The sequence below is a fragment of the Acipenser ruthenus genome, chromosome 52, assembly GCF_902713425.1.
Source record: "Acipenser ruthenus chromosome 52, fAciRut3.2 maternal haplotype, whole genome shotgun sequence".
In the NCBI taxonomy this organism is placed as follows: domain Eukaryota; kingdom Metazoa; phylum Chordata; class Actinopteri; order Acipenseriformes; family Acipenseridae; genus Acipenser; species Acipenser ruthenus.
In genome coordinates, this window is record NC_081240.1 from 6230676 (window position 1) to 6243655 (window position 12980).

General features: G+C 41.7%; 1 protein-coding gene across 2 annotated transcripts in view; it reads left to right on the forward strand.

The window, feature by feature from the left end:
* The window catches only part of LOC117965714 (GTPase IMAP family member 8-like), a 31925-nt gene extending 19497 nt beyond the window's left edge, over positions 1-12428 (forward strand). Inside the window, exons 7-11 of one of the 2 annotated variants that reach the window (XM_059016301.1) lie at positions 2952-2999; positions 4422-4475; positions 8438-8485; positions 9908-9961; positions 11351-12428. In XM_059016301.1, the coding sequence (XP_058872284.1) occupies positions 2952-2999; positions 4422-4475; positions 8438-8485; positions 9908-9961; positions 11351-12117 (971 nt within the window). In that variant the 3' untranslated portion in view covers positions 12118-12428. The remainder of the gene's footprint in view (positions 1-2951; positions 3000-4421; positions 4476-8437; positions 8486-9907; positions 9962-11350) is intronic. The other variant, XM_059016302.1, reaches the window with a different exon arrangement.
* Positions 12429-12980: the final 552 nt, after the last annotated feature.

The following is a 12980-nucleotide window of genomic DNA, read 5'->3' on the forward strand; positions in this document are numbered from 1 at the left end:
GGGCACAGCCACACCCAGTAGAGAACACATAGTTCTCTACTGGGTGTAGGAGGCTGTGTGGTCCAGTGGTTAAAGAAAATGGCTTATAACCAGGAGATCCCCGGTTCAAATCCCACCTCAGCCACTGACCTGTTGTGTGATCCTGAGCAAGTCACTTAACCTCCTTGTGCTCCGTCTTTCTGGTGAGACGTGTTTGTAAGTGACTCTGCAGCTGATGCATAGTTGACACACCCTAGTCTCTATAAGTCGCCTTGGATAAAGGCGTCTGCTAAATAAACTAATAACAAACTGCCAAAAGGTAACAATTTTTGGGCAATCCCAGAACATATGTAAGGAAGTGCCCGTCACTCCTGAGATACAATGTTTAGCTTATTATACATGCATGATACAAGTTCTGAACTAGGAGAGCTACAGAAAATATCTTCCAAAGGATGAGGACGCAAAGGAGCATCTCAGGGAAGCCAATCAGCACGGAGGGATGAGCAAAGGAACTAATACAATATGGGGATCTAATGGGCAAAAAAAAGAAAAAACGTGATGAAGTAAATAAACGTACAAATAATTAAAAAAAACAACTATATAAAGTGCAGCCTTACATCACCACTGGCAATGCTTTGATGATGTTGGACAGACCAGTCAAGGTTATACTGCTATTGCACATCGTGGTGGCCAGTGGTACAGCCTGAATTGAAACCAAATGCCCCCCGGCCTCCATTTCCCATTTCCCATTTCCTCTAGAATAACAACACTGATGATAGTTTGTTGTCCTCACAAATCTAGCAGAACCGCCAGAGCATCCTCCATGTGTTTAAGATTAAGCAGTACAGCTTGATTTAAACACCTTCCAGTTCTGCATCACGGCTGTTTCAGCCTTCAAGCTCAAGTATTTATTTTTTTTCTCACTGGGGATGGGGATTTGGCACTGCAGGTTTTATTCTAAATAGTTCTGTGTGTGTTTTAGGGGCTTGCACGTTTCTTTATTGTCTTTTTTTAGCAGAGTTAGAAAACAATACCTTAACACTAGAAGTGCTGAAATTTTGAACTACATACAAGCGCCGCATTTTGACCGGTAGCGTTTTAAACAGCTGTGATACGATAATGAAAGAAAAGATTGTATAAAACTCCAAAGTTGTATTTATGATCAAATCAAACATTTAAATAGCAGAAACAGCGTATTTAAATGGGAACGGGAACATCACATTGTTTTTTTGTGTATACAGACATGCTCAAATTTGTTGGTACCCTTACAGCTCATTGAAATAATGCTTCATTCCTCCTGAAAAGTGATGAAATTAAAAGCTATTTTATCATGTATACTTGCATGCCTTTGGTATGTCATAGAATAAAGCAAAGAAGCTGTGAAAAGAGACGAATTATTGCTTATTCTACAAAGATATTCTAAAATGGCCTGGACACATTTGTTGGTACCCCTTAGAAAAGATAAAGAATTGGATTATAGTGATATTTCAAACTAATTAGTTTCTTTAATTAGTATCACACATGTCTCCAATCTTGTAATCAGTCATTCAGCCTATTTAAATGGAGAAAAGTAGTCACTGTGCTGTTTGGTATCATTTTGTGCACCACACTGAACATGGACCAGAGAAAGCAAAGGAGAGAGTTGTCTGAGGAGATCAGAAAGAAAATAATAGACAAGCATGGTAAAGGTAAAGGCTACAAGACCATCTCCAAGCAGCTTGATGTTCCTGTGACAACAGTTGCAAATATTATTAAGAAGTTTAAGGTCCATGGAACTGTAGCCAACCTCCCTGGGCGCGGCCGCAAGAGGAAAATCGACCCCAGATTGAACAGAAGGATAGTGCGAATGGTAGAAAAAGAACCAAGGATAACTGCCAAAGAGATACAAGCTGAACTCCAAGGTGAAGGTATGTCAGTTTCTGATCGCACCATCCGTCGCTTTTTGAGCGAAAGTGGGCTCCATGGAAGAAGACCCAGGAGGACTCCACTTGACAGAAAAACATAAAAAAGCCAGACTGGAATTTGCTAAAATGCATATTGACAAGCCACAATCCTTCTGGGAGAATGTCCTTTGGACAGATGAGTCAAAACTGGAGCTTTTTGGCAAGTCACATCAGCTCTATGTTCACAGACGAAAAAATGAAGCTTTCAAAGAAAAGAACACCATACCTACAGTGAAACATGGAGGAGGCTCGGTTATGTTTTGGGGCTGTTTTGCTGTGCCTGGCACAGGGTGCCTTGAATCTGTGCAGGGCACAATGAAATCTCAAGACTATCAAGGCATTCTGGAGCGAAACGTACTGCCCAGTGTCAGAAAGCTCTGTCTCAGTCGCAGGTCATGGGTCCTCCAACAGGCTAATGACCCAAAACACACAGCTAAAAGCACCCAAGAATGGATAAGAACAAAACATTGGACTATTCTGAAGTGGCCTTCTACGAGTCCTGATCTGAATCCTATCGAACATCTATGGAAAGAGCTGAAACTTGCAGTCTGGAGAAGGCACCCATCAAACCTGAGACAGCTGGAGCAGTTTGCTCAGGAAGAGTGGGACAAACTACCTGTTAACAGGTGCAGAAGTCTCATTGAGAGCTACAGAAAACGTTTGATTGCAGTGATTGCCTCTAAAGGTTGTGCAACAAAATATTAGGTTAGCGGTCCCATCATTTTTGTCCATGCCATTTTCATTTGTTTTATTATTTACAATATAATGTTGAATAAAAAATCAAAAGCAAAGTCTGATTTCTATTAAATATGGAATAAACAATGGTGGATGCCAATTACTTTTGTCAGTTTCAAGTTATTTCAGAGAAAATTGTGCATTCTTCGTTTTTTGTGGGGGGGTACCAACAAATTTGAGCACGTCTGTATTTACATATAATGCACAAACGCAATACTTCTTTGTTTCAGATAACAGATAACATTCAGCATTGTTGTTTTTAAACTGTTTATCTTTTCTCTTGTTTATTTCCAGGTTTCACCCAGCAGCAAGACTACCGCTCCAGCGCTAGACCAACCCTAGGTGAGTGCTCTTGTGTTTACTGCTTTCTCTAATAACAGGGTTTACATTTACATTGTATTCTCACATTCCATCACCCTAGGGTCTATCCTGAACAGCTTGCCCCTGCTTCTCTGGAGCATAAATGGAGCTGACAGCTACAAAAAAATTCCACTGATGAAATGGTTTTCTGAAGGCATGGTGCAAGACATGTCTTAAGAAAACCATTTCATCTCATATTTTGGGGTGTGGTATCATTCTCCGATGCGATTTGGATGACTGTGCAATGGGGGTGTGTAAAGACAAATGAGTTAACATCTTCTGAAAGCAGCTGTGCTTAGTGCTGTGAACATTACCAATTCAACACAATATAAAAAGTAAAGCAGTCCTAAGTTGCAACTGCATGCATTTGGACTGACACAGAAACAGGGAATCAAATACAGATAAATGAACGGGTCTCTTGTGGTCATTCCAGTAAAAGCCCTCCTCTGACTGCAGGATCTGCCCTATAGCCCAAAGATCACTGGTTTGAACCTGAGTTATTCCACTGCCGGCTGTACTGGGAGTTGCACAATTGGCTGAGCGATTTAGGTCGGTTGGTTAATCCTCGTCTCACCGCCGGGACCGAGAGCAGCCGTCAGGGTTATTTATTTGTTTCACAAAAAATAACAAAAGAAACCGCCTGAATACCAGCGACGGTAAACAAAGCTTAAAATAAACAATACAGTACACAATGCAACACAACGTCCGGATACAACTGTGTCCCGGGTCAGTTGCGTCTCGTATCCGCGGGTATCCTCCCGTCAGCTCCCTCACAAGGATGTAAACAAAGGGCAAGGCAGCGGCTGGCTTCAAAGGGTTCCGGGGTAGACAGCAAGTTACTCCACTCCGCTGTACGCTGCTGGTACACAAAACGGTAAACACGGTATTCCCAACAAGTCAGCAAAATGAATCACACAGCACCTCTCATACAAGCCAAACCAGGGAGAGCGAATACTGAACACAGCGCTGTTTAAATGCTGCAATCAGCCAGCGCCCCCTCCTCTACCAATCGGTGAGGGCTGCACAGCTGATGGCAGTTGCCCGACTCGCCGGCCCCGCACTTCCTCATTCCGCCTCATGACGGATATTCCGCCATTCCCGAAACCACCCGGCTAATCTGTGCACGGCCGCGGCTCCACAGCGCTGTCAGTGGTAGGGAGGGCGAACTCCCACAGAGATCCCCTCTTACGCCTGTCACAGTAGTCTTTTATTTTTTGTTATTAAAGTTACTAAAGACACATTTTTTTATTAGAAAATATATAGTGTATAGCGGACACGTACAAAATCCGTTTGCAAACTGAGAAAATACTTTTATGTATGTGAAGTTGGATTCCCATGCCCCCTTCTATTATATGATAAAAGCAGCAGTTAATGAAAAAGCCTAACTTGTTGCTTCCCTTACAGAGCGAGGCAGATCAGATCACGGCGCCCCCCAGGCACAAACCAGGGATCACCAAGGTATGTTTACTTTTTTCATTTATTTGTTAATTCATTTGTATCCCTCATCAATTCTATACCACAATGGAATAGATGACAGGCTTCATCTATAAAGGACCCAATCTGTTCAAACCTCTAATGCAAGGGCAAACGTGTATTTATTTTGTGTTGGATTTGCATGCCCCCTTCTATTCGTGTAATATTATTATATGATAAAAGCAGTAGTTAATGACCACGCTGAAGTTGGTTACTTATTCCCAGTTCCTTATTCACAATGTGAAGGGTGCATCATTTTTTTTTAATGTTTTGACCGTTATAAGCGTTGTTACATGGTAATATAGGTGCCATTGGAAAGACAATCTCTTTGTCTTTCATATGGTGTTGGATATTTAATGAGTAAAGCACACCTCACCATGGGGGGGGGAGCATGTTTTCATCGCTCAATTTCACCCACTAGAACGCTTTGCTCACTAAATATATTGGTATATCCTGGTAGATGATCACTTGCTCTATGTTTTAGAGGTGAAATGTTTAAGGAGCAAGGCGTATCACAGTTATTTTTATTTTTATTAATTTTATTTTAAATGTTAACCCCACCCCCAGGAAGGGGACAAGGAAGGAACACATCTATACAATTAAAACAAATGAAACAAACACAAAAAGAAAACAATAATAATACAGTCAATAACAATAAAAAGAGAAAATGTACACAAAACACAACAAATAAAAATTAAAAGGTGAAAAGCTAATACAAAACTAAAAGTAAAATAGCTGTGCCACCTGTTCCACAAAGTAGTCCCATGCTGCCATCGTGCCAGCAGAGGCTGAGTGCAGCCGAGCCATGGATCGTTCTAAAATAATAATCTTGTAAAAGTAATCTAACCAGACAGAAGAGAAAGAAATAGACTGCTCCACCCATCCCTTCAGAATAGTTTTCTTGGCTGCCGTCATCCCTGCCAGGAAAAGTCACCTGGAGTGTGATGTCAACACCATCCGGGAATCATCAGCCAGCAGGAGTACCTCAGGAGATAGGGGCACAGCCACACCCAGTAGAGAACACATAGTTCTCTACTGGGTGTAGGAGGCTGTGTGGTCCAGTGGTTAAAGAAAAGGGCTTATAACCAGGAGATCCCCGGTTCAAATCCCACCTCAGCCACTGACTTCTTGTGTGACCCTGAGCAAGTCACTTAACCTCCTTGTGCTCCGTCTTTCGGGTGAGACGTGTTTGTAAGTGAGTCTGCAGCTGATGCATAGTTGACACACCCTAGTCTCTGTAAGTCGCCTTGGATAAAGGCGTCTGCTAAATAAACTAATAACAAACTGCCAAAAGGTAACAATTTTTGGGCAATCCCAGAACATATGTAAGGAAGTGCCCGTCACTCCCGAGATACAATTTTTAGCTTATTATACATGCATGATACAAGTTCTGAACTAGGAGAGCTACAGAAAATATCTTCCAAAGGATGAGGACGCAAAGGAGCATCTCAGGGAAGCCAATCAGCACGGAGGGATGAGCAAAGGAACTAATACAATATGGGGATCTAATGGGCAAAAAAAAGAAAAAACGTGATGAAGTAAATAAACGTACAAATAATTAAAAAAAACAACTATTACTAATAAAGTGCAGCCTTACATCACCACTGGCAATGCTTTGATGATGTTGGACAGACCAGTCAAGGTTATACTGCTATTGCACATCGTGGTGGCCAGTGGTACAGCCTGAATTGAAACCAAATGCCCCCCGGCCTCCATTTCCCATTTCCCATTTCCTCTAGAATAACAACACTGATGATAGTTTGTTGTCCTCACAAATCTAGCAGAACCGCCAGAGCATCCTCCATGTGTTTAAGATTAAGCAGTACAGCTTGATTTAAACACCTTCCAGTTCTGCATCACGGCTGTTTCAGCCTTCAAGCTCAAGTATTTATTTTTTTCTCACTGGGGATGGGGATTTGGCACTGCAGGTTTTATTCTAAATAGTTCTGTGTGTGTTTTAGGGGCTTGCACGTTTCTTTATTGTCTTTTTTTAGCAGAGTTAGAAAACAATACCTTAACACTAGAAGTGCTGAAATTTTGAACTACATACAAGCGCCGCATTTTGACCGGTAGCGTTTTAAACAGCTGTGATACGATAATGAAAGAAAAGATTGTATAAAACTCCAAAGTTGTATTTATGATCAAATCAAACATTTAAATAGCAGAAACAGCGTATTTAAATGGGAACGGGAACATCACATTGTTTTTTTGTGTATACAGACGTGCTCAAATTTGTTGGTACCCTTACAGCTCATTGAAATAATGCTTCATTCCTCCTGAAAAGTGATGAAATTAAAAGCTATTTTATCATGTATACTTGCATGCCTTTGGTATGTCATAGAATAAAGCAAAGAAGCTGTGAAAAGAGATGAATTATTGCTTATTCTACAAAGATATTCTAAAATGGCCTGGACACATTTGTTGGTACCCCTTAGAAAAGATAATAAAGAATTGGATTATAGTGATATTTCAAACTAATTAGTTTCTTTAATTAGCATCACACATGTCTCCAATCTTGTAATCAGTCATTCAGCCTATTTAAATAGAGAAAAGTAGTCACTGTGCTGTTTGGTATCATTTTGTGCACCACACTGAACATGGACCAGAGAAAGCAAAGGAGAGAGTTGTCTGAGGAGATCAGAAAGAAAATAATAGACAAGCATGGTAAAGGTAAAGGCTACAAGACCATCTCCAAGCAGCTTGATGTTCCTGTGACAACAGTTGCAAATATTATTAAGAAGTTTAAGGTCCATGGAACTGTAGCCAACCTCCCTGGGCGCGGCCGCAAGAGGAAAATCGACCCCAGATTGAACAGAAGGATAGTGCAAATGGTAGAAAAAGAACCAAGGATAACTGCCAAAGAGATACAAGCTGAACTCCAAGGTGAAGGTATGTCAGTTTCTGATCGCACCATCCGTCGCTTTTTGAGCGAAAGTGGGCTCCATGGAAGAAGACCCAGGAGGACTCCACTTGACAGAAAAACATAAAAAAGCCAGACTGGAATTTGCTAAAATGCATATTGACAAGCCACAATCCTTCTGGGAGAATGTCCTTTGGACAGATGAGTCAAAACTGGAGCTTTTTGGCAAGTCACATCAGCTCTATGTTCACAGACGAAAAAATGAAGCTTTCAAAGAAAAGAACACCATACCTACAGTGAAACATGGAGGAGGCTCGGTTATGTTTTGGGGCTGCTTTGCTGCGCCTGGCACAGGGTGCCTTGAATCTGTGCAGGGCACAATGAAATCTCAAGACTATCAAGGCATTCTGGAGCGAAACGTACTGCCCAGTGTCAGAAAGCTCTGTCTCAGTCGCAGGTCATGGGTCCTCCAACAGGCTAATGACCCAAAACACACAGCTAAAAGCACCCAAGAATGGATAAGAACAAAACATTGGACTATTCTGAAGTGGCCTTCTATGAGTCCTGATCTGAATCCTATCGAACATCTATGGAAAGAGCTGAAACTTGCAGTCTGGAGAAGGCACCCATCAAACCTGAGACAGCTGGAGCAGTTTGCTCAGGAAGAGTGGGACAAACTACCTGTTAACAGGTGCAGAAGTCTCATTGAGAGCTACAGAAAACGTTTGATTGCAGTGATTGCCTCTAAAGGTTGTGCAACAAAATATTAGGTTAGCGGTCCCATCATTTTTGTCCATGCCATTTTCATTTGTTTTATTATTTACAATATTATGTTGAATAAAAAATCAAAAGCAAAGTCTGATTTCTATTAAATATGGAATAAACAATGGTGGATGCCAATTACTTTTGTCAGTTTCAAGTTATTTCAGAGAAAATTGTGCATTCTTCGTTTTTTGTGGAGGGGTACCAACAAATTTGAGCACGTCTGTATTTACATATAATGCACAAACGCAATACTTCTTTGTTTCAGATAACATTCAGCATTGTTGTTTTTAAACAGTTTATCTTTTCTCTTGTTTATTTCCAGGTTTCACCCAGCAGCAAGACTACAGCTCCAGCGCTAGACCAACCCTAGGTGAGTGCTCTTGTGTTTACTGCTTTCTCTAATAACAGGGTTTACATTTACATTGTATTCTCACATTCCATCACCCTAGGGTCTATCCTAAACAGCTTGCTCCTGCTTCTCTGGAGCATAAATGGAGCTGACAGCTACAAAAAAATTCCACTGATGAAATGGTTTTCTGAAGGCGTGGTGCAAGACATGTCTTAAGAAAACCATTTCATCTCATATTTTGGGGTGTGGTATCATTCTCCGATGCGATTTGGATGACTGTGCAATGGGGGTGTGTAAAGACAAATGAGTTAACATCTTCTGAAAGCAGCTCTGCTTAGTGCTGCGAACATTACCAATTCAACACAATATAAAAAGTAAAGCAGTCCTAAGTTGCAACTGCATGCATTTGGACTGACACAGAAACAGGAAATCAAATACAGATAAATGAACGGGTCTCTTGTGGTCATTCCAGTAAAAGCCCTCCTCTGACTGCAGGATCTGCCCTATAGCCCAAAGATCACTGGTTTGAACCTGAGTTATTCCACTGCCGGCTGTACTGGGAGTTGCACAATTGGCTGAGCGATTTAGGTCGGTTGGTTAATCCTCGTCTCACCGCCGGGACCGAGAGCAGCCGTCAGGGTTATTTATTTGTTTCACAAAAAATAACAAAAGAAACCGCCTGAATACCAGCGACGGTAAACAAAGCTTAAAATAAACAATACAGTACACAATGCAACACAACGTCCGGATACAACTGTGTCCCGGGTCAGTTGCGTCTCGTATCCGCGGGTATCCTCCCGTCAGCTCCCTCACAAGGATGTAAACAAAGGGCAAGGCAGCGGCTGGCTTCAAAGGGTTCCGGGGTAGACAGCAAGTTACTCCACTCCGCTGTACGCTGCTGGTACACAAAACGGTAAACACGGTATTCCCAACAAGTCAGCAAAATGAATCACACAGCACCTCTCATACAAGCCAAACCAGGGAGAGCGAATACTGAACACAGCGCTGTTTAAATGCTGCAATCAGCCAGCGCCCCCTCCTCTACCAATCGGTGAGGGCTGCACAGCTGATGGCAGTTGCCCGACTCGCCGGCCCCGCACTTCCTCATTCCGCCTCATGACGGATATTCCGCCATTCCCGAAACCACCCGGCTAATCTGTGCACGGCCGCGGCTCCACAGCGCTGTCAGTGGTAGGGAGGGCGAACTCCCACAGAGATCCCCTCTTACGCCTGTCACAGTAGTCTTTTATTTTTTGTTATTAAAGTTACTAAAGACACATTTTTTTATTAGAAAATATATAGTGTATAGCGGACACGTACAAAATCCGTTTGCAAACTGAGAAAATACTTTTATGTATGTGAAGTTGGATTCCCATGCCCCCTTCTATTATATGATAAAAGCAGCAGTTAATGAAAAAGCCTAACTTATTGCTTCCCTTGCAGAGCGAGGCAGATCAGATCACGGCGCCCCCCAGGCACAAACCAGGGATCACCAGGGTATGTTTACTTTTTTCATTTATTTGTTAATTCATTTGTATCCCTCATCAATTCTATACCACAATGGAATAGATGACAGGCTTCATCTATAAAGGACCCAATCTGTTCAAACCTCTAATGCAAGGGCAAACGTGTATTTATTTTGATAAGATTTGGGGTTTCTATGTTTCTCAAAAAATGAAAAAGTATAATAAAATTAGATATTTTCAAAACAAACAAATGCGTAAACAGGTGTTTTTTTCACCAACATATGAAGTTTGTATTCCAATACGCTATTTACATAACATGCAATACCTGCCAGCTGTCTACTGTGCAGCGGTTGCAGCAGGTCCAGAAGGGTGAGGGGCATTTGCACTTTTCTGGTGCATATATGATTGCCGAAGCTCCATGGCTAACTGCAAGATGAAGTCCCTCCTGTTGTAGTTGTCCCCTCTGCATTACTTACATAAAACATACGGTTTGATGGCTGCCAGGTCAAAGATGTAAAACACAGCCAAAGAAACAGACGAGTTCCAACTTTGACTGAATACTGCCGTTCCATCTGGTCCAGCACATCCACACCGAACTTTGTAACATTGTAGTATTCCACTGTATCAGGTTTTTGTTTGGAATCGGTCCCGATTGCAACTTCTTTGTGCAACGAGCTGAGAATAACTACAGTTTTGTTCTTTTTGCACTTGTATACACTGATGGTGGTACAGTCGCTGTGCCTGAACAGTGTAGTCGAGTGTAAAGGTGCGCGCAAGCCTTGATCTGAAGTAGGCTACCTGAAAAAATGTAGACTTATAGACGCTACTTGATCGCCACTTGGTCGTGGGACTGATTCTGTTGTAAAGGACAGGTAGGATTATATGCTATATTTGATTTATATATGTATTAATAACCGGTCAAAATTGCAGTTTTTAGCGATTCTAGGTAAACGTGTTTATAACTTTCTTTTTTTGTGAATATACGGTTCAAAACGGTGTCAGCCTATGCAATACATATATTTAGGAAAAGTCACAAACGGGCAAGCGCAGTGTATTCAGGAATACAGAGTAATTCAATTTTAACAACCAAAACTGACAAATTGACCGGCTTGGCGCTTCTAGTGTTAACCTTTCTTTGATATCTGAACACAGCATTCATTCTAGGCCACCATTAAATCAAAGTAATATTATTTACAGACAAATAATTCCCACTACTCATTAAAATAAGTATATAATTAACTTTGAATACCCAGGGAGTGGTCTTATTTGACAACAGCACACAACTATGGGTGAAGTGAGTAATGAGAAAATATTTTTTCTAACACTCTCCTGAAGTTTTTAGTTGTTTAGTTTGCATTTAGGAAAGCGAAGTTATTCCTGAATAGAAGTCATTTCTATGATTTGTTTCTTGTCCCTGCAGAGTTGAGGATTGTGCTGCTTGGGAAGACTGGCGTTGGGAAGAGTGCAGCAGGGAACACCATCCTGGGAAGAAGGGAGTTTGAGTCGAAAATCAGCCCCACTTCCATAACTAATAAGTGTGAGAAAAAGACAGGAGTAGTTGCAGGGAGACATGTAGCTGTGATTGACACTCCCAGCCTGTTTGGCACAGAGCTCAGTCAAGATAAAATTGAACAGGAGATTGAGAGTTGCATGACTCTGTCAGCCCCGGGACCCCATGTTTTTCTGTTGGTGATAGAAATAGGTCGATACACCCAGATTGAGAGGGAAGCAGTGAAGATGATTTTCGGTGACAGTGTTGCCCAGTACATGATGGTGCTTTTCACCCATGGAGACAGTTTGGAAGATGGCATGACAATTGAGGAGTACATTGAGGGAGCTGAAGGAGGGAATCTGCAGGAGCTTATTTGGGAATGTGGAAGAAGGTATCGCGTCTTTAACAATAAAGACAAGAGCAGTTGCACTCAGGCAACTGACCTGATAAAGGAAATAGACAAAATGGTAAAAAATAACAATAGGGGGTACTACACCAAGAACATGTTCAGTGAGGCAGCCTGCAGTCTAAAACAGCAAAATGTGAAGATGATGTCCAATAAGGCAGCCTTGAATAAAAGTGGAATAAAAAAAATAATTAAGACAAGTCGAACCAGCCGTACAACATCAGAACCACAGAATGAGGAAAATAATCAAACAGAAATAACCAGATACGTCTTTTGTAGTATTTTATAATCTGTTTGATATTCAAGGGTATGTCCTGTGCATATTATTTCCTGAACCAATATCTTCTTGATTTTAAACATGATTATTTTAATGTGTTTTCTTTTTACATTGCTTTCTCCTTTTAAAAATATTTTCTCCTACTTTCTTCATTTCATAGTCACTTGTACACAGTTTTCTTTTTTAGCAATCAATGAGGCAAAACATATTTAGAACTATAAATCATAATACATTTCCTTTGCATGTTAGTACATCTTGTATCACCACGAATAAGAGTTTAAAAGCATCTTTGAAAAAGAAATAAAAATTGTCAAGAACACAAATGTATGTCTCTTCATTGTATTAAATTGAACACATTTTCCAGAGATTCCTTGATAACTATTTCCATGTCCTGCTCCTGAGAGTGTGTTGAATTATACTGCAATACCACTGTAGCAGTGATAAAGAATAGTTAGGACAGGTCTATGCACTCTATAGTGTGGACGTCTCGAGTTCTAGTCCAAGCTATTCCACAGCCAACCGAGGACGGGAGCTCCCAGGGGGCGGCACACAATTGGCCGAGCGTCGCCAGGGGGGAGGGAGGGTTAGGTCGGCCAGGGTGTCCTCAGCTCACCGCGCACCAGCGACCCCTGTAGTCTGGCCGGGTGCCTGCCTGTAAGCTGCCCGAGAGCTGTGTTGTCCTCCGATGCTGTAGCTCTTGGGTGGCTGCATGGTGAGTTCGCAGTGTGACAAAAAGCGGTCGGCTTGACGGCACACGCTTCGGATGACAGCATGTGTTCATCTTCGCCCTCCCGAGTCAGGAATATGGAACTCTATAAAACCTGAATTCTTTACCTGGATGAACAGAAGACACTTGGTTATGGGACTGCTGCGAT